General features: G+C 46.5%; 1 protein-coding gene across 1 annotated transcript; it reads right to left on the bottom strand.

Annotated features, from left to right (window-relative positions):
* Positions 1-3,799: 3,799 nt before the first annotated feature.
* Positions 3,800-20,711, bottom strand: ARL5A (ARF like GTPase 5A). Its single transcript, XM_068686937.1, has 6 exons — positions 20,404-20,711; positions 19,588-19,648; positions 16,446-16,593; positions 15,422-15,505; positions 11,821-11,972; positions 3,800-11,296 (listed from the first exon to the last, which is right to left on the bottom strand). The coding sequence occupies exons 1-6, from the start codon at positions 20,447-20,449 to the stop codon at positions 11,248-11,250; spliced, it is 540 nt and encodes a 179-aa protein (XP_068543038.1). The 5' UTR covers positions 20,450-20,711; the 3' UTR covers positions 3,800-11,247.
* Positions 20,712-22,094: the final 1,383 nt, after the last annotated feature.

Raw genomic sequence — 22,094 nt, 5'->3', positions numbered from 1 at the left:
AAATCACCTCTGCTTACTTTTCCAGTTCCATGAGAACTGCACTGATAGACCTGCCCTGTGTGAGAACAGAGGGAATAAATAAAATATTCAGTTCTTAGGCCTTGATATCTTTTTTTCACCAAGGTCATACTTTTTTTCCAAAAAGTGAACAAACTACAAATAGAAAGGTGTGAATGAGACAACCACCCTTTTAATTTTTTTATTGTGCAAAAAAAGAATAGTGCTCGGATCAGTCTTCCCCATGGCATCCAGCCATTCCAGGGGTTTTTCAAATTCATGCCGGGTTCACCCGTAAAGCTTCTACTAAGTGGTGTCATGCACTGATACTTGATCCCTCTTGCTGTGAACCTCCCTGTCAGCCCCCATTGCAAACTAGATCCCACAGGAAAGAAATAAGAAAGAAAAAAAAAAAAAAAGAAGAAGAAAATAAAGCAAATGCAATTTGGAAGAGACATGAGCTTCTAAAAGAATCATCGAAGGGCAAGGTCACAAAAACTGCTGTAAAAGAAGGTCAAGACTGCAAAGCTCATGCAGTATGCTCAGGGAAAACCCTAATAAATAAATCTTCCCATCAATACACAATTCATGTGCCTCTGGTCCTGCTGCTGACTAGGTAACAGCCTAATAACTTGCATGGCTTTATTAGAAGCATTCTTTCAAAAGGATAGCCCACGTGGTGATGAGATGTCTGATTTCAATGTTACGGAACTTGGTAAACTGTAACCTGTGTCTTTGAGAGCCCTTCTTGCAAACTTCTCTCTTTTTAAACACATTTATATGAAAGTTTACTAATACCTCCAGCTGAAAAACGAAGGGGAAAGACTGCAACATGCTTAGCATTCCTAACGTGCATTGCTGCAATGGCATCTCATATCCTGAAATACCATCTGCGGTAGTCCATAAAATATTGAGTGCTTACTCGCCGTGGCCAGCAATACTTCGCAGAAGCAGTGCCCAGTGGTGGAATGCTCCCTGAAAGGTCAGTGACACAGCACGAAGGTCATGAGCACAGCAGCCACCAGGAGAAACTCGCTGGATTATTACTAGCAGTTGCATCCATGAGCAAGCCACTGCTGCTCCCGTTTCACGCCTCTGGAGAAAAACTAGATAAAAAGATAAGCAGTTCATCAATAAAGTCACATTTTGTTGCAGTGAGGAACTGCAGCCCCACAGATAATACCCCTAGCTCTCTTGGCGTTGCACCATTCTGCACCAAGAGCAATGGATTCAGCAGTACAACCTGCAGCAGCTCATGAGCTGACACACGGCTGCAGGCTGAAGTCCTCCCATTGCTGCTTCCTCGGTGACACAAAAGGGGATTTTGCCTGAATAACTGAAAACAGGAGTGAGGCTAAAGGCTGGTGACTTCACGGCTCTTTTTATAAAGCAGCATTATGATGGAGGACGGACAGAAGCAGCTGCAGAACCACCCCAGCTCTGGCACAGGTGCCATCCGAGCCGCCCTGCAGGCAGCAGCAGCGGGACCTGCCTTCGTGCCTAGCTGGGCTGGCACCCCCAGCAGCGGTGCCGTGGAGGAAAAGCTTGGTTTTGGGCAAGGAGACAACTCGTCCTGGAGTCTGGAGGCCTGTCGAGACACATCCTGCTGTGCTGGAGCATGCACTCAGCTTATTCTCGTTAGGGTGAAGGTTGTTGAAGGACGGGATGGATTAATGCAGTCATTCTCTTCCCATTAAAAATCAGGTGTAATGATCTAACACATCAAGTTCAGATGCCTTGCACTGCAGGACCTCACCTTCAGGTTTAGCACTGCAGCACAAAGACTCAAGAGCAAGATATCTCCAGTAGAAGTGCTTTAATCCCCAGATCTCTGAGCAATGCGCGTGGCACAAATATTTCTGTTTGTTGAAGGTTTGGGCATTGGCAGTGAAAATGAAGGAAATCGTTTTCAGGTTTGAATGGAATCATTTCTACAAAGAAATGGCGTGTTTAAAGCTATCAAAACCTGTCTGTTTAAAAACAACCATCTCTTCCACAGCCTAAAAATACAGGAAAACACATCAATTTCAAATTTACTAAGGAAGGACTTTTTAGAGAGAGCAGACCCTAGACAAACTAACACAATTTTCACAGGGTAAATAAATGCCTTGAGGACAGACACATCTTCCAGGGACACCTGCGTTATTAACCCTGACTTTAAAAGGTCTTCCAGGGTCTCACTGCTGGTCTCACCGCTGCCCTGGCTTGAGGCTGAAGCAGGGTGCTGGGTAAGCTTCCATCCCTGCCTTGCTCACAGGGGACAGACAAAGGCAGCGAGGAGCAGCCGGAGCAGAAGACGTGTCATGGGCACAGCCAGAGGCCAGCAAAACCTCCCTGAAACTGCAGCATGGCTGTCCTCAACAACAGCTCGTCCCAAGATACAAAAACTAACGTGAGGAAGGGGTTGCTGGCCTTCCAGCAGCCCGCTAAATTGCTCCGTGACATCGTAAGCATTTATCTGGACTAAGAGGGGACCGAGTTTTTAGCAGCACAGTCGAGGGATGATTTAGAGGAAAGATGATAGTCTACAGAAACACGCCTGGCACACAGGGGAGCAGCCCGGGCTAGCAGCTTCTGCAGCACTGGGCTGTAAGGGGCAGGCTGTAAGGGTGCAAGGTGCTGAATCCCATGGGAGCCAGCACGGCCCCACCGTGTGCTCGAAGCTTGCAGCATCGTGAAGAAAGCCTGGAGGAGCACATGGAAGAGAAACCTGAGCAATCACAAAACAGCAACGTGGGATACGCATTCCTGTGGGGAAAGGAGCTGAAGCTGAGTGTGGTCTCCATGAGCCCTGCCACAAGGGAGGGGCCCAGCTCTGAGCAGGATTTCCACCCCAAACACTCAAGAGAAAGGTGAAAAGCTGAAAATGCAGCTGAGCCGAAGAGAAGGCAGCCCACATAACTCAAAGCTCAGCCAACAGCACGTGCCCAGGTGAGGCTTAGCAGCAGGTACCTGCAAAGGGATGAAGCTGACGCAGGGAAATCAGGTTTGTGTGCCACGTCCTGGCCACGCAGGTGGTGACTCGAGGCTGCATCTGCTCACAGCTGATCCTATTTTAGGCCATTCTCCTGCCTGAGAGGGAGCTGTTTGGGCAGACCTGCTGAGAGCTCCAGCCCTCACCAGCTCCAGCCCCTTGGTCCCATTGCCCTCCTGCCCTCTCTGCTCCCCACCACCTCTTTCCACACTCTGCCTGTGCCAAAAGAGCCATTTGAGCAACCTGAGTGACACTGAGGAACAAACCTAGCTGGGAGCCATTCAGAAGGTTACAAATAAAAGTGATTTTATCACAGATTTAGGTCTCCCCTCTTCAGTGCTGCCACAGAAGTGTTCATGGTGCTGCAAGGGGCAGAGAGGGTCTGGGATTTCTTTTGGTGGCTGTGCAGGTTTGAAATGTTTGATCAGCTCAGGGATAGCTCAACTCCCTTCAAAAAAGCTTCCAGCTTAAAATCTTTGCTAATAAAAAGGAGGATCCTGCCCCCCTCTGGCCTCCCTGGAAGGAAGCAGCCCACGGAGGAGCCAGAGCATCAGCAGCTGCAGAAACCCTTCACAGTGGCTTTGGACCAGGAACTCCAGGCTCGATGCAAACCCCAGCTGCAGAGCAGCTCCCAGGGCTCAGAAACATCTGAGAACTCAGGGCTGGATCCAGGGCTGACTGGCAGGAGCCTGAGGTAGCTGGAATTGCTCTGGGGCAGCTCCCACCACTCTGCCAGGCACAGATGCATATACTGAAAAAAATGTCAAACCTGCTTTGAAAGTGCTACGGGTAGTCTAAAAATAAAGAAATAAATTATCCATCCGAGTGAATATAAACAATGATGTTTATTAGTTGTTTATACAGCTCTAATATGCAGCCATTAGTTCATGTTTTAAAGCTATCCGTACAGGTTAACGTGGTGTCTGTTGGGATTCAACAGTACGAGGACCTCAGAAGCAAGTCTTCAACAGTACCAGTATTTATACCAAATCTTTATGTACAAAGAGTTTAGACAAAATATTATTACTCCAAGATCTGCATCTCTTTGCATGACCCCAGTTGTTTGCCTATACAAACACACACACACATTTGGAAAAAGAACGCCTGCCTGTTCAAAAGAACCAGGGACCAAAAGCAAGACAGAACAAAGTTAGTAACAGCATCAGCTCTCGAGATGTTAACTGTACTTCTGCATCTAATTCAACATCATGTTAAATCTGTTACACGTTCAGACAGAATAAATCAATGTACACTGTGCAGTAAGAGTAACAATCTGTAATTTTTAAGTATTAGGATCTAAAAGATACCATGCTTAACTCAAAAAAAGACAAAATTAAAGAGAACACAGCAGTTCAAGTATCCTGCACTCAGAAAAAAAAAAAAAGCCAAAAAGCAACATAGGATTTTAAGAAATGTAAGAAATGTAATTACAATTTCACACAGGAGCTGTTAATGCCTAAGGCAAGGCTCATTCCCGGAGGCCTGCTCTCTGTAAAGTGACCAGAGTTCAGCAGTAGCAAACAACTTCTTGTGCGCAGCTAACAAGAATAAAAGGTATTTAACACTAACACACAGGAATGAAAACCTTCCAAAATACTTATTTTGTATGTTTTTTAATGGACTAATGTGGCAATCTACAGTCTAAGCACCAAGGGCACGTGGTCTTGGGGAATGAGCAGGTCAGAGAAACCCCGTACTGAACGGGACGACAGTATCTCACATAGGCTGTTTTGGTTTTTAACTTCTCCAATCTGATCAGATTTAAAAGACGAAGCGAAGTTGAAGCAAAGCCAAGCAGTATCACAGTGAGGAGGCCGAGAAGCAGCAGGACGTGGGCAGGAGCTGTGCTGAGGACCAAGGGCCAGCCAGGGGCCACCGGTCACCGCAAGGCAGTGGCTGCAGCAGGAGGCAGCAGGATCAGCAGCATCTTGCCACCCCTCTCTCCACTGTAACAGTGGTGTCACACCTTTACTGCACTTAACATGTCTACACATTACCTAAATCAACAGAAAACTTACTCTGCAAGAGTACCTTCATGTGGACACAAATACACTGTGTGGGTAGAAGCAGAGCACAAGCCCCAGGTTAACACCCATGGCACACGACTGCATCCCTGCAGAGCGGAGCGGCAGCACACAGCTGGTGCAGCCACACGCACACGGTTGGTTTTGCTGTTGTTGTTTTTGAGCAGCTTCAGTTTCATCTCTCTTGCTTTGTAAGCAGTTACCTGCAATCCCCCTCCGCTTACAAAGCTGCAAACAGCAGCGTGTGATATGTGACTGCGTAGGAGCAGCACACACACCACTGGAACTCAGAATTTTCTACAGGAAAAGAGCATTTCACCAGTAAGTTCGTTTTCTGTTCTACTTAAAACCAGCACACACAATTACCAAAAAACCCTCCAGCAGAAACCCCACCAGCACAGAAGAACAGTGCTTCCTACCCCGGGAACGCCTACACAACCCCCTGCGCTGGGTGGGAAATCAGACATTTGCTCTGAAAAAGTTTTGCTGCAACACACACAAAAGGTAGAATTCAAACTGTACAATTTTGACAAGCACTTTCATCTTAAAATAATAAATATTGGTAGCTTTCTTTTTTAAGGACAAGAAATTCTGAAGTTACAAATAAATGTGACTATGCAGCCCCTTACCTGCCCACCCTCAGCCCCCCAGCAATTCCAGACCAAACGTGTGCTTGTTTCACCTCACCAAACAAGAATTAAAAGAGCTCAGTAAGTTCCCTCCAACTAACTGAAAACTGGATTTTAAAAGCCAGGAAAGACAGAAAGAGGTAAGGGGGAAACAATTCAAGGAATGTTCTGATCAAGTTTCAGAAGATGTTACGTAAGAGAATCATAACTGAACTTTATTACAATAAATAGCTTTATAAAGTTTTAGCACAGATTTCAGACACACAAGTGCTCAAGCCAGCCCCAAAGTCCTCACATTAATTTGAGGCAGTAATTTTGTGCGCTCTGGAATGACATTTTATTGCAGTATCAGAATTAGCCATGTATTGACGCATTTCTTTCAGAAAGAAGACAACCTTTTTAGAACGTACAAAACACAAAGTGATCAAAATAAACATGACCCTGGACACATCCTTACTGGGCATACGTACAGATGTTACTTGGCATTTGTAAAAACCCAACGGAGACAATATCCTGTAACGCAACCACAGCAGCAGCATACCAACCCGAGGTGTACTTCCCACTCAGAGGGGCAGAGGCTTAGTGTTGGAGGCTGGAAATGCAACCAGCGTGGGGCTGAGCTCGGGACAAGGCAGCCCTGGAAGCTGAGCGGCACAGCTGGGGTGCGGGGCTGCAGGCACGGACAGCCAGGACAGCTGGGGACACCTTCCAAACCCTCAGAACAAGCACTACACAGACACTGGGACTGGCTCAGCAGCTGCTCCTCTGTTATACAGAGACAGTTCTTAAACTTGTCAGCCACAGAAATGCTCAGGCTTCCCAATCTGAGGTTTGTTTTGTTTTGCTTTTCCTCTTCGGACCTCTCAGGAGGCTACATCTTTTCTTGGCCACCTCTTCTACCCGCCATGAGTAGAGACAGGAAATATTTAGATAAGAGCAACACTGAGCTGATGATTTACATCAGGCTGCTATCTGATGGGAAGAAATCTTTCAAAAAGAAGTTTCTGTAAGATACAAAAATTAACCAGTAAAATCCCAGTAAGGCAAGAATATAATTTCTGCTTGTGATTTTAAAGAACGCCATAAAAAAAAGTTGGTGGCAACCACTTATTTCTCACTTTTCCACATTTAATATACTCACTGCAACAATTATATCCAAGTCACACTTCTATTTACAGTACACGCCGTGACCGTATGCTTACACACGTTACTCTTAGTGCCGTTCTTCACATCCTTCCTACCCCGTAATGCTCAGCGAGGCACCACTTAAAGGCTCAGTATTACTTTTGTTTGAATTAGCCAAGAAACCTTCTCAGACATAACTCGTCTGAGAGCAAAGTTAATGTTTTATTAGCCGATTGAAAAGGAACTACTTGCACGAGGATGTTTACAAGGCCAAGTATTCTTGGATTAAGTTATTTAAACACAGTCCCTTGAAAAGAATTCCAGCAAACCAACCTGCTACCAGGACAAATTTAGTATTTCCTTTCCCAACGAAAGCTAGCCACGGCGAGCCCAATGAAGGGAAAAGCGCTTGGCATGCAGAGGACAGAGAGCTCCGAGAACTACAAAATAAATTCATCACAAGCTGTGTTAAAACCGGTGAGTCGGGAGGGGAAGAATGCTCATTTATACATGCCTGTACATAGATGCTTTTATAGAAATAGAGCTATTTTAGGAAAATGGAAGTTTTAGCACACAAAAAAGTGATTAGGGGATTAGCTTTAGGCACTTGGGCTGCATAGACATCGTAGGTGCCTGTCAGATGCGCCTAGCACTCTCTCACACACACCCCTGGGAGCACGCTATTTAATACATAGAAAAACAGCTACTAAGCCTCCCCAGAAAAAAAAAAAGAATATAGAAAAAATGGGCCAAATTGATCTCCTCGTATTTTCCAAGTTCTATACCCCACCTCTTCTCACAGTTAAAAATCTGTGCAATTTTCAGATCACAGAGACAACACTGAGTACAGCCAATGTACAAAGTTTATTATTTGCTAAACCAAAGAAACATCTAAATAATAGATTATTGAAATATGAATTACTGGTACGGTTTTTGCTAGAAAAATGCTGTTCTGCAGCATAAACTTAAATAACCGTTTTTTCAGGACACCTCCCCTTTTCTGTGTAACATCCTACGAAAGAATTACACAAAGAATGAAGGGAAAGTAATCTTAAGCTTTTTCTCTGAAAGGCAAGACAACACACGGAGGGTAACAACACAAAAGCCATACAACTCAAGGTGATGACTCATGTTAAGACAATCAATTCCACACAATAACTGAGAGAAGCTATAAACAGCATCGGTGCAAAGTTAACTTGCTTTTCTAAGGGCAGAGCTGTGTAAAAAGCCATGAATTGTCCTACAGGGAAACGAAAAAAGCTGTAAACGAGAAGCACGTAATAAAGGGCTTACGTGAGGTCAAAAGTTTGTCTGCGCTTCTCTAGTTCTGCTGCATGAGTAGGTTTGAAAATGTTTGTAACATTACTTACGAGGCAGGGTGCAAAGGAAAAGACCATCACAGCCACAACAGCATCCTGAGGGTGCATGCTTGTGTAGCCTGCTCGCTAGTATGTGAGCAGATACGCTTGTTGTGGTGCTAACCCTTCAGCCAGACAGACTTTTCTACAAAAACTTCCCCTGCGACACCTGGACACAGCTATTTGGCTTTCTCCAGTCGTTGCTGCAGCTTGAGCAAGATCCCAGCCACCACCTGGTGCTGTGAGAATTTGGGAGAGCCACACAGAGAGTGTGAATCTCTGTTTAGAGGGCAGCTACCACAGACAAAATCCACCCTCAGAGGCTGCAGATCTAGCACATGAAACGAAGGCACGTCTTCCTTTGCTTCCTAAGCCCTGGCCAGGAATGCTACAGGCACGCAATGCTTCAGCGAGCACTGGCCACCGCTGAATTCTGCCTACTGAACAGCAAATCTCCCCATTACAATACTGTGGCATCATGAAATAGCTGGAAAAGGAGCCTGCTGATTGCATGCGATACAACACGCTCTCGTAGTTGGGTTAAGGCTGCACTGCTTGCCATCCAACACACAGGCAATGATTTGCTTTTTGGCTTACGAGCTCGTTAGGGCACAAAGGACGTGGCTTGAACAAGCAGACTTCACTTGTGCAGTTATTCCCAGCTCCTGCTAGGTGTCTGCTGCCACTGCAGTACCTTAGAGGCCACAGAGAACAGAAGTGGCCAGGATACTGAGAGGGAAAAGGACAGTCAGTGCAAGGTAAGGTGTCTCGTTGCAACACAAGCCATACCTGGAAAAAAAAAAAAAAAAACAACACGACCACGCTTTCATTACATGGACATCGTAGCTCCTATAAATTTAAAGTGAGGGAGTAAGCAGCAAATTCCAGCAAGAAGTGGCTATCAAAAACCTGCTCCATGATATTTCCTCCGTGAACAGGAAGGACTCATTGTCTTAGAAAACAAACAAAAAAACCAACACACAACCTTTACACATTCAGGCAAGAGTGTACAGTACTTAAGAATATTAATGCAAAATATTTTAAAGGCATGAAAGGGAAGACAAGACTCAAAAACCAGACACTTAGGTTTATAAGCATGTCCGCTTTTTCTTTTTTGAGACTAGAAAATGTACAATTCCATTTTATATGCAAGAGTGCACAGTTTGTTTCTTGAAGATACTATCAGATAAACGGAGAAAGTAATCTTTGCATTAAATTGTTATTTCTTCAAACATTTATACATTTTGCAATACACCAGTTACATACCAATACCTATGTGCATGCACTCTAAATATAGGCATGTACACGTTAAAATGTTTAACAAAGACAGCAGGTTCCCTAGCCAATGAGCATCATAAAGAGATACCAAAAATATATTAAAAAGTTAAATTCTTTACCTGCCTTTGTTAAATACAGACTTTTGAAACTGACTCCCTTCTTTTCCCCGCAAATTCATGACATGATCCCCGGTGAAGCAGGCAAATGGGAAGGCAGGTGCACTGACTGGATTACCCCACGACCAAGATAAGCACCTTAGAAAGTTCGCTCTAAGCTTATTCTTTAAAATGTCTTTTCCTTCCTTATCAGTTGCATGAGCTACGAAAGGGAAGGACATTATAAACGGCGCCTTTATTTCCTTTTACTATTCCCTTCAAACTCACGTCTCCAACAGAAAAGCCCGGGATTAAGGCTACGTGCACCTTTACAATACTGGTAATATTTCAAACCATCCCACTGAAAAGCCTGTACCCTTTAAAATGTTAATTCTGACCGTCTGCGTGGCACAACCACCCCTTCAAACACTACAGCAAGGAAAGAATCACACAGTGTCTGACACTTCTGATAACTCACCTGGGGACCATGCAAGGGAGTTATATTTTCGGGAAGTACTGCCCTGGAACTTCTGTGGGAACATGATCAAGGGGTCACTTAGGGCTTTTCAAGTAGTGTAGTCTGCTTTGTTCCCCTTCCCACCCCAGTTCCAGCCATTGCATATAGGTATATCGACATTTGATGCTATCAAAGGGAAGCGCGCCTCTTCCTCTGAAAAACACTTCCTGCAGAGCATGACTAGCTTTGTACGATTCCAGTGGGACTTTTAAACATACTTTTGTCTCTCTTCTTTGGTTAAGGAGGGAAAAAAAATAAAAAAAGGTGACATTTTTCCCTTTAGGAGAGTTAAAGGTACTTCTGCGAGACTTGAATCACAAAGGAACATTTGCTGCAAAAAAAAAGAAAAGCAGTAGCATCGGACAGCATGACATGCGCTTGTTGGAATCATCTAATCCAATGACAGCTACATTAAAAAAAAAAAAAGAAAATTTGTTTTGTTTTAAACTCTTTGGCAAATTTGTACTGTTTGCCGATACTGTAATTTGAAGTTGAACCCATATGCCCCAACCCAGTATGAAAAATCTAACTGAAAAATCACGTGAGAAACAAGCAGCTGTCCACAGAGAGAGCTTGCTTTGTAAAGTTGTGGTGAGCCAACTGTCTGGTGGGCCTTCCAGCCATACGGATAACGAAGGAAAAGAAGCTGTGACACGTTGGCAATGTCAAATATTAGTACTACTGTCAACATACTGATTCAGCTTTACACACTGGTCTGAACAGATTGCAATTAACCTAAAATTGAGGTATAAATATACACAAATATGTACAGTACACATACAGGAAAATATTTTTGCATTTGTAACATCAGTAACTTTAAAAATACTGGAAAGTTGATATCTATGCCATTGATTTGTTTGCTAATTTACTGGAATAATGAAGCCACATCTTCGACTAGAGAGGACTACAACGGAATAGTAAAACCCCAAAATAAAAGTTCCTTCCTCTTGCTTCATCTTCACCACGCTCAGCATCAGACTGTTCCGAGTGGCTGTATCTTGAAAAGGTTGATCACAGCTTTTATGTGCATCCCCGGAGGAAAACAACCAGGAAAACAAACTTGAGCCATCAACCGCATCTTTCTTTTTGCTGAGTGGTCTTAATTTTTAATACGTGTGTGTATCTACGTAGAAAATAAAGTTGTCATCAGTTCATTATAAATACATCTAACCCAGTAATTCTGCCACTGTGAGGGTAATCACGGGTACAGCTTTTTTTAAGCAAAGTCTGTGCAAAGGGGTCATTAAAAATCATCTGATCTTAAGTCTTGACATCATCCATTCGAGTCCTTGGCAGAGTCTGTAAACAAAAGAGATAATTTTTAAAGGAATACATGCACTCCTCGGGGTAACTTCAGATGATTAATTCCGTGGCACCAATTTACACAAACAGCAATTAAACTCTTCCTGAGAGCTTTGTAGTTCTGACTGAAGGCATCATTTCCAGAAACAATGCACTTTTTTAGGTCTTGTTATGCAATCTATGGGTGAGAGACTTCAGTTCCCAGCACTTCCAACACATACACTGAAGGTCTCTCTAATTGCAATTATTCTTAATACACCATGACAAATTTCAGGTTGTTCCCACCCTTGCCCCCATGAAGCCCCAGTTGTTTAAAAGTACACCTCCGTGAGATGGGACTGCAGATTTGATTTGGAAGTTGGGGTGTGGGTCACTCTGATCCTAAGCCAGCACATTCTGAACACAAAAATTTAAGTGCAACATTATTACTGACAAGGGAACAGCGTGTGTTAAAACCAACTACCACAGCAAAAACATGGAAATCGTTCCAGACTCCCCTCCTACAGAAGAATAACTCTTACCCCTCTCCAGTTAGAGCACAGCACGCCTGAATGTGCCACTGGTGATCCTTAATTGAAGTCAGTTTCAGAAACTGAGAGATTTCAGCCACTGTCATACACTCCTTAACATCTTGCTTGTTAGCAAAGATCAGCAAACCTGCTTTTTTTAAGTCCTTGGGAGGAAGAAGAAAAAAAAGAAGGTATTTACAAAAGTATCCTTGGAGGCAAAAGCTACAACAGCAAACTAGTGAGTTGCAAATGGTAGCAAAAAAAGGCTAGCCCGTAGAACACCACAGGCTGATTAGTGTTTAACTTCAGGAAATCTTTTGATCTAGCAGACCAGATGTCCAATTTATGCCTCAAACTACCTACGCCACGTCGTTGTCCTGCAGGAGGATCGGGACACCCCGTGCCCCTGCCACGAGCACTGCGTGCAGTTACAGCAGTGTCACCCACCTGTTTCAGGGCCAGGCCTTCTGCCTGCCCCCCCTTGCAGAGTGCTTGCTGCAGTGCCATTTTATTTAGGGGACACTCAGCGTTTGGAGGAAATCTTCACTTACATGGCTTTAGAACCAGAGGATGCACATCTAAATGAACACGCACGTTACACTGAGTGTCTGTATAACGCCCCGTGCAATATTTAAGCCATCAGTACAACAATTTAGAGATTGGTGACTCTAGGGCCAAGCTTATTTTATCTCAAACTGCTTGGAATTACGCTAGTACAGACACGTACTGTTGAAAATCTGTCCCTCTGAAAGCAGCAAGGCTTTCCCAGAAAGCCAAAACAAGCCAACCACTTAAATGCCTGTAAGGCAGACTAGTTTTTACCAGCAATAACATTAATTCCCAAATGACCCTCTGGTTCAGAAAGCAGCTGGAACTGACCTCAGCAGGCCAATTTTGCTTCAACAAAAATTCAACTGAGCTAGTTAACAAAAATGATTTTTTTTTTTCAAAGACTGCAAGGAAAACCCGTTCTAGATAAGTATCTGATTTTCATTTCAGCTTATAGGTATAGTTGTTCCCTTCAAGTCTCATAGCATCGGGAGGGGGAGCAGAACAGCACTGTGCTGTGAGACAAGGGGCACTTCAGCTGCTGGATGGATGCTTTCTGAGCACAGCAGCAGTCTCCCAGCATGAAGCAGGGGCACGTATACTGCTCGGAGTTTCAAACTTCCCTCATTTCAATTTCAGTTCATTAACATGTTCAGATTACGAAACAGAAGACGCAGACATTGTTTGGCTCCTCCAACAGACTAAGTCGTGCAGCTGAGAAACTCAAACTGTGGCAGCAGCAGACAGGATGGCGACAGCCCCCCATGGCACATGCAATGCTCCACCAGAGCCACGGCAGCCAACAGCGACACGTCTGGGACCATTCAATCCTCTCTGTTTTTCTACCTGGTCTTGCCCCAGCAGCTGAGCCCGGGTGGCTGAGCAGCCAGCCACACCACACCAGAGACCTGAGCTGGTGAAACCAACACCCCCAGGCACGGCCACAAAAACCACAGAGCTCGCGCAGGGGAGGGCGCTAAAAAAGAGAACCAAAACCCCTTCCAGCTGCTATGAGCTGACACCAGCACGAAAGAGACTGGCCTATCCTCTTCCCTGCTCTCCCAGCTTTCCTGGGAGACTTGTATCTTAAATCCAGTTTATTTTATTAGAACTTTTCCCCTTGGGAGCATCACAAGATGTAAGTTCCAGACCTCCACATCACATCTATGTTTTAAGAAGTTAAACATAAGGACTACAGAGTCAGGGCAAAGAATCAGGCTGCCTCTGACACACAAGGAGAACGAAACAGTTACGGTTTAGATTATACAGAATCTGCGTGTCAGCTGGACAGCGGTTGAGGTTTTGCAGTTCACAGTTCTGCAAAACAGTTTCTTAGTTAACTCCCACTAAAACATCACAAGATGGTTAAAAAAAAGATAAGGAAACATTTTAGGAGGTCACCTGCTTCAGAGAAAACAGGTTACCTGTCCTCTGGCTCTCAGCAAATTACTCCAACACAACACTGAAGAAAAACTTCAGTAATGGGGTATTTAAATTGTGGTTAATTAACAATTAAAAACAAAAGTGAAGACATAGAAAAAGCCCTTGTTTTTCTCAAATACTTTAGATTACTGTGATTTTTCGAAGAGAATATATAGACAGCCTTTGCCCTTCCCACAGCCACCCACTGAGCAGTGGCTGTGGCTGAAATACAGATGTGATATTTTGGGATGTGACATCAATTGTATGAGTGTCTTCATATTCTGACAAGTTTAAGTTTGGGAACTCGATGCCCTCTGTGTCAACTCACGCAAACTGAGTCAGTTTGCATCAAACTTATCCTGGGTGTCACAGTAATAGTCACGCTTATAAAAATATCTTCAGTAAAACTCCAGCCTCTGGCCCTGCTGCACTTCACCACGAGATTATGTACGTTCCTGTGCACCCCATTGAAGTGTTTGGGTGTTTCAGAACACACGAGAGATGCTCCTTGGCTTATGTGGCAGCGGAGTATTTGTAAATCAGACACGGATGGTTCAGTTTCAGACCTAACGCAGGGCTCAATTTTAAAGAAAGTCTTTAAGTTAGCAAATCATACTCTCATTCTGTAATTCCAAGTAAATGCAGAATGACAGCTCCTATAGCTTTCTCATGTACTTTAGGAGTTTATTTCATGCACTTATCCCGGTTACTGTTAGGTTATTATTGCACAGGTTTCCTTAGAACTGTAACAACCTCAGCTTTCACCCATAAGATCAAGACCACAGGTGTGGTCTGTAACCCATCTTTAACACCTGAAGGACTTCAAGAGCTTTCAGCTCAAGAAAAGGGGGAGCAAACATCTACTGCAAAACTTTCCTGAGCCCCAGCTCCCCCCTTCACCCTTGCTCATTTAATTTCCTCTCAGATCGGCTTTCCTCAAGTCTCTCTGTCTCTGTTCATTCTTTTCCCTACTTCTGTGCCTTAGAAGACTCCTCACTTATCCCTCAAATTGGAAAATAAATAAATAAATAAAAAACAAGAAGAGCAGACGCTGTGGGCAGTGGAGGTGTGTAGGAGGGTTTACATTAATAAGGCAAACTTAAACTGATATTCCCTCAGAAGTTCCCCAGACAAATGGTTTCGTTAGCTTCCAAATGTCAAAAAGGCCACAGGCAGTCCCCTTGTTCAGTTCTGTAGCTATTCCTTATAAAATATATTAGTAAGACTGTATCAGTTTCACTGTGAAAACAGAAAACATTGAGCAACTGTGAAGCTATCAAAAATGGTAATTAAGCTTTTGGAGGAAGTAATATTTGTAAAAAGCTATCTCATTCTTAACGTGACTTCTGTGTTTTTTCAATGTCAGTCCATTTACAGGGCCTAACTTCTGTTTTGCTGAAACACTCGGAAGTTCGAAAGTTATTTTTGTGGGAGGTAACTAATTTGATATTAATTCACAAATTTATTGGGAGCTTCACAAAAGACAGAAACTCCAGAGGGAACAAGATGGATCTGATAGTACTACCCACGGCTGGGAGCATGACTTAAATGGGAATTTTCACAAATCGTGTGCGTTTCCTTATCCTTATCAAATCTTACCCGCAATAAGCATTAAAGCAATGAGAACTCAGAGCCTACTCACCTCATGTGCTAACATTTTGTAGAGTTCTTCTTTAGTCACAGAAATCCTCTCTCTGTCGGTGCTGTCCACGACAACTATTACAAACTTCAAAAAGTCAGAAGTCATTAGTCAGCCCTTCAAAGAACACGCTCTGCCTTCCAGGCCCCGCACACTCACGCAGAACAGATTATCAATCCCACCAGATTATGCAGATAGGCAGCTGGATTATCAGCTATGATCTCGCTCCTTACACACTTCTCCTGGCCACAGCACTGCTATGGTTAGCAACGTGTCCCGTGCTCTGTGCACAAGGTAGCTCTGACAGCTTTCTGACTTCCATTTTCAAGCGAAACATTTATACTGAAAGCAACTGTTTGTCTGCACTCCCAGACCTGGTTTGGCTTTTTGCTTAGCACGCAGATCCCTCAGATAATTTGCTTCCTTAAATAGGCAAAGCGCATCATTTTTTTCCCCTTGTTTCAAATTCTAACCTGCAAGTGGGTATTTTCAAGGGATTCTAAAACACACATCATGGTTGTGCTGCAAGAGCATGCACACAGATACATGTCAGAGTGCCTTCCAGCGAGGCACAGGAAAACAAAGATTATAGAAATTAACCTTCAGAAAAATACCAACAAAACCACAAGTGCTAGCACGCAGGAAAGCTTGACTTGAAGCATAGTTTTACTCAAGCTCAGTACACGCGCTGCAGCTTCATCACCAAACAGTTCTGAACACTCTTCGGGTGAGCCAGGGAGCCTCCGAGACACAGCTCCCAGTTTTGGAGAAAAACTTTTGGGGCTTTCAGCCTTATGCACGAGGGGTTTCGCAGGTTTTAAAGCACCTGCTACAGAGATGCAGCAGTCACAGCGAGGAGCCTGTAAACACGGGGAGCTGCAACACCCAGTGAAATTGGGACCTGCCCCAGGGCTCAGACCCCAGCACCCCAAAGGAGCCACAGCACCACGCAAAGCGCCCCAGGTGCACTGCAGCCCTTTGCCAGAGAATGTTACAACAAACCTGGCAGCAGGGCACTCGCTCTCACCTCGGTGTTTGTATAGTAGGTGTTCCACGAGGACCGAAGAGACTCCTGCCCTCCGATGTCCCACATGAGGAAGCGCGTGTTATTCACCACGATCTCCTCCACGTTACTCCCTATCGTCGGCGAGGTGTGCACCACTTCGTTCATGGAGCTGCAGGGAGAACACAGCAACTCTGAGACACTGCCAGCACAGAAACACCAACTTTTTGGCATTATTGAGCCTATTAGGACTCCAAAGCAACCTGCTTCTGTAGGAACTAAAGCTGATGGATGTTCCAAGGCCAAACGCTCAGTGAGTGAATTCTAGCACACAGACTATGCAACAAATAGGGATGGGGTGGGAAGAGAATACAAAAAAATTTAAAAGGACACTGTGACCTATATAACAATTAAGTTGTAAAGCTGAGAGAGCATTTGTGAATAAAACTCAATATTTAAATTATAAAGCCGTGGGAGTATTTGCCTCAGAAACTGTCTTAAGCAGCCAGCTCTTCATTTTCCAGACTGCCTTTGGCACGCACGCAGTACGGGAGAGCTGTTGCTTTTCTCCAAGAATATGGTTAAGCCACAAGACTTCCAAGGCTGCAGAAAAACAACAGCTCCTCAGCCAGCTCCACCAAACACAGCTCGCCTGCCTCTCCTCCCAGTGCCGGCCACTACAACATGCTCCCTCCCGACTTCAGTCACTTTCTGTCAAGCTTGCTTCTTTTCTTCAGCACAGCCCAGAGATTCTGCTTGGTGGAGATGAATGCGGACGTTAAAGATGGCAAACGCGTTGTTTTAGTGATGCTCGGGGCAACTCTGTCACCAAGACAACCAGCCTGACACAAATAGTGATAGCTACAGGTGTGCTCTGGGTATTCCTCAAGTTCACGTTATTTAAACTCTATTGTAAGGGATGTATTAAAAAAAACAAACAAACAACTAACAGCAGGTTTAAGGAAATGAGCCAACCATTTTCAAAGAAATTAAATATTTTTTCTTGTGATAATTATGCTACATTTTTTCATTTTGTACGTGTGGTTTTTTAACTGCTTTAGCAGAGCTTGTCATGACAGAGGCTGCAATTTGAGACTTGTACGAGTGCCGGATGATTTCCTGAAGAGGATACAGATAACAGAGGGATAAAGGCACAGCCTAGTGTTCTGGAAAGGAATCCCAGCTACCCCGGGCCTTAGCAGCACACAGCACGCTATCTTCTCACCACACACGTTTGGGGGAAGCTATGATAAGGGAAAAAGGATTAGAAAGAGAAAGAACCACAAAATCAAATTAAGGAAAACAATGGTGTAACAAGATGCCTGTGGCTGATTTAATATTTAAAAACCCAGGTTTCAGCGGAGCTCTTTTAACGTTTGGAAAAGCCTATCGCGGATCCCCTTTCTGGCTGAACCTGCAGCCTTCCACACTCAAGCCGTTGGCATTTCTCTCTGCAACACGATCGGTGGATTTTCTGCCCCGCTCCCCCAGGACCAAGGTTAGCGTGGAGCTTAATGGCCTTCCGAGACACCCGAACACAAAACCTGACTGCTGCCGAGGAGAGAGGGAGATTTGAGCATGAGAATGGGAAGAAATTAAGCGTCTGTGGGGCTGCCCTGGTCTGCTAGAAGCAGCACTGCTGCAACAGTGCAACACCAAAGCCATGGGCACTGCACTAACACACTGCTGCCTGCTGCCTCTGCCCCGCTGCCGGGCAGAGCTGAGCGGTGAGAGCTCACGCTCAGGGCACCTATCTGCCACAAAAATACAATATGCAAAGACTCTGTAAGGATGAAATGAGCAGGAGGAACAGGAGACTACTCATCTAGAGCAAACTTTGTATTCCCCTTCCTCTTCACCACGAGAGAAGGGGAAGTCCTGCTGCACTAAAAGGGTAGAAAGGAAAAGGACGCGTGCCGAGATCCGCTGCACAAAAGGGAAAAGGAAACACTGAGGCTGCAGAAGTAAGAAGATGAAAAGAGATAAAAAGAAGAATCATTTGTGGAAGATGTAGGAAGACACGGGCAGCTTTAAAACACACCAAGGATGGCCCTAAGCAGCAGCAGCCACTAAAACCAGTCCAAAAAATCGACTTCCTGCTACTTATTCTACATTTCTCAATCTCCATTTGATAACAACAACCACCTTCATCTTTTCACCACACAACCTCCTAGGACATAAGTGGCTGGAAATACTGCACGTTTCACATTCCAGAAAAGCAAAAACGTATCATAATTTGACAAAAATGCCCCAAACCCACGCCATTTAAGAGTGTATTTTAAGTTTAGGATTGGAGCACGATGGCCATGTCACTCAGCAGGACCTATTCCTGGTACTGAAGAGTTAGGAACACTTCCTAATAGCGGACTACCTCCTGTGAGAAAAGGCAAATCTGCTTCTATCGCACACAGACCTTGAGCTGCCTGGCCCACCTCGAAGCTCCCAGTCTGCAGACAGATTTGCAGCCCTTTATCAGGCAGCAGCTGAGGGCCAGCGATACGAAGCTTGTGCGAATTTCACACAGATGAGCAGCAAGGTGAGCACGAGATGAACACAAGCCAGCGCTACCACTAAAGGTAGGACCTGCCAAAGGCAGGAACTGATTGAAAACTGCTGCCAAGCCCCTTGGCGGCTCAAAATCCAGCCTTGGGCAGGCAGCACGGGTGTCACCTGCTACCGAGCTAAGGCATCCTGCACTCAGCCTGCGCCCTCTGTCACCACCGGCAGAGCGCACCTCGGCAGGCGGGACACAGGGCACGGCAGGGAGAGGTCAGGCTTCACTGCTCCGCTCCTCACGAACAATTTTTGTAATATTTACACGCTGTGGCACGGATCAGTGTACCAGCATTGTCCTGTGGCTAACCCTAAACATAATGATATTTTATGGAGCTGGCAAACAGCCTGCACTGTGACACCAAAAGCAGTTGTGATTAAGTGTAACAGCAATGTAATTTGATAAACAAAAGCTCTCAGCGGAACCTTATGCATACATCAGGGAAAACGCAGACCTTTGCGAAGCCTACACCCATGCTCTGACCCATTGCCACCTATACCAGTGATTAATTTTCAGCACAGAGCTCTCAAAGGAAAAAGAAACAGGGAAAGCAGCAAGACCTGGTGAGAACAATGGGAAGCACACGACACATCAGCTGCAGTTCATACTTACAATTGGTAAAGAATGGTCGTTTTTCCTGCATTATCCAGACCGACAATGATTACCTTGTGCTCTGAAACAAAAATATGACAGGTAAGTCACACAGCTAACCTTGCTATCACAACAGCGACTGCTACAGAACAAGGGTCACGCAGCATTTCAGCCCGACCTAAGCACGCACATACTTCGGGTGCCACGTTTCATGGCCGTGTCTAGCAGCCAGTTTGTCTGTGGAGATGTACAGATGGGTGTACCTGCCCGGGAAGGCATGCCTTGGTTATTTTTTCCTGTCTATGTATCTACAGGAGCGATTTCTGAGCGGTTGCACTCACATTTTTTCCCTTCTTGATGGCTGGAGTTTCTGCACACGTTTGCAAACCGTGTCAGGCCGTGCTGTGTGTCACCTCCCCGACCTCACAGCTCCCCAGGGCACAGCTCTGGCACGTTCAATGCTCGTGTCCGAGGCTGTGCAACACCTCAGCCTCTCTCCAACCAGTCCCTAAGAGCAGGACGCTGGCGGTGCGGGCAGGGCGATGTGCCTGTCCCCTACAGTCCCCATTTCCCTTCAGCAGGTCCGGAGCCTGGCACAGATGTACCTGTGAGCATTTCCAGCCCTCCCTCACGCCGTTTAGCAGTGCTCGGGCCGCCCAGGCTGCCCCAGCACCGAGGGGAGCACATTCAGGAGCCCGCAGCGCCTTCACCTCAGCGGTTTCCAGGCCAGGCGAGGGGGCTGCGGGGACGGGGTTTTCCCCCCCCAACCCCACCATCCCGGCCCCACAGCCCCGCACAGCCCTCGGGACCATCCCCAGGGCCGGCAGCCGCGCTCACCCTGGTGGTTGAAGAGCCGCCAGATGCGGGTGAGCAGGATCCCCATCCTCGGCCGCTGCCCGGGGCCGCTCAGGGCCCGGCTTGGACGGGCGGGCGGGGGCCGCGCCGGGGCTGCTGCTGCTGCTTCTGGCTGTGAGCTCTGCGGGGCGGCCTCGCCCCGCGCTCCGACATCGCCGCTCCCCGGCCCCGCAGCCGCCGCCTCCTCCTCCCCCCGGCCCCGCAGCCGCCGGCCCGGCCCGGCCCGCAGCGCTCAGGGCCCGGCCGAACGCGGCGCGGCCACCGTAGGGCGCGGGGCGGGCGCTGTGAGGCGCGGGGAGGAGCCGTTATGGAGCCGCTGCCCTCCCGCCCTCCCCCCCCGCGGCCGTTACGTGGTGGCCGCCTCAGCCATGGCGCCTGCTGAGGCGCGGGGTCAGTCACACACGGAGTCAGTCACACACATGTCGGAGGAACCCTCCCTGAGCCTGTTGTCCGGCCACCAGTGTCACCACCACACCGTGTCCCCAAGCACCATGTCCAACCTCTCCTCGAACGTCCCCAGGGATGGTGGTGCCACCACCTCCTGGCTGTACCTTGTGGCAATAAATGTCTCCTCATGTCCCACCTGACACAACAAGCGTCCCCTGACACAACTTGAGGTTGTTCCCTCTACTCCCATCACCTGTGACAGGAGGTAGCCCCCATCTCCCCACAGCTTCCCCTCAGGTGGCTGCAGGAGGTGTCCCCAGAGCCCCCTCTGAAGGGTCCGTCCCACAAGGAGCCCCCTTGGGACACATCCAGCACCCCCCAGTCCCCGCTGTCCAGGGCCATGCTCTCACCCTCCAGCTGCCACCTGCAAATTAGGACAAGCCTGCCTGGGCCAGAAAAGGCGCTGCCCCACACGTGCTCGGGGCTGCAGGTGGCGAAACCCCTCAGCCACGTTTCTTTCAAGAGCCCGGGGTGCATATAAATAAATCTCTTTGCAAGCCTGCCGCAGTCTCAGTGAAACATCGCCAGAGGCAGCCTGCAGAAACTGAATCCTGCCCCTCTCTGAAGAAACTCATCCCAAAAAGGTTTCCAGAGAGCCCCCAGGAGCCAGGTTTCCACAGCACGTGTGGCCTCTCACAAACATACACAAGGTGCGTGCATCCCTGCATCACAGACAAGGTGAGACATTTGGGATGGACGCCCCCGTTGGGACATCCACCCCCACCTCTCGCCCCTCTCCAGGAAATGACTTTGCTTGGAAAGTACAGGAGATGGAATCCACGCCGTGTCCCTCGTGTTATCTGCAGGTTGTCTGGCCACGCTCACCCTCAGCACCACCTACATCTGAACCTCAAGGCCTTTACCCCTGTAAGCCGCTGTACGACTGCTTAATTTACATCAGCTGGTCATGTTTTGTCTCTCGGCGAGACTGGAGATTAGCTGTGAGTTTAAGCAGTGTGTATTTTCAGCACTAGTGTTCATATTCGTCAAAATATTCTCTGCAGAGCTTGAGATAAGTGCCACAGCTCTTGAGGGGCCTTGGTTTCAAACCACGCCAGCGGGCCTGATAAACACACCTGCAGTTACCTGAAAAAGGAGGTTTAACTTTGCTGGCTTCTCGGAAGAAACGCGTTAATGTGAAAAAAGCGAAACTGGTGGTAGGCCTGTTATGCGAAGTTGAAAACACAATTCTGATGGTGACTCCCCGCTTTTCTTTTGTTTTCCCT

Source organism: Anas acuta, chromosome 6 (assembly GCF_963932015.1).
Source record: "Anas acuta chromosome 6, bAnaAcu1.1, whole genome shotgun sequence".
NCBI classification, from domain to species: Eukaryota; Metazoa; Chordata; class Aves; order Anseriformes; family Anatidae; genus Anas; species Anas acuta.
Note: the sequence above shows the minus strand (reverse complement) of the source record. Positions and strands in the feature narration are given on the sequence as shown.

What these genes read in the sequence shown, in the direction of transcription:
- ARL5A (XM_068686937.1), bottom strand. Translation starts at nt 20,449, where the DNA reads ATGGGGATCCTGCTCACCCGCATCTGGCGGCTCTTCAACCACCAGG. An exon ending in CCTACTATACAAACACCGAG is followed by an intron (nt 15,506 to 16,445) that starts GTGAGAGCGAGT and finishes GACTTTTTGAAG; the next exon opens with TTTGTAATAGTTGTCGTGGA. An exon ending in TGTGCTCTAACTGGAGAGGG is followed by an intron (nt 11,297 to 11,820) that starts GTAAGAGTTATT and finishes TTTTGTTTACAG; the next exon opens with ACTCTGCCAAGGACTCGAAT.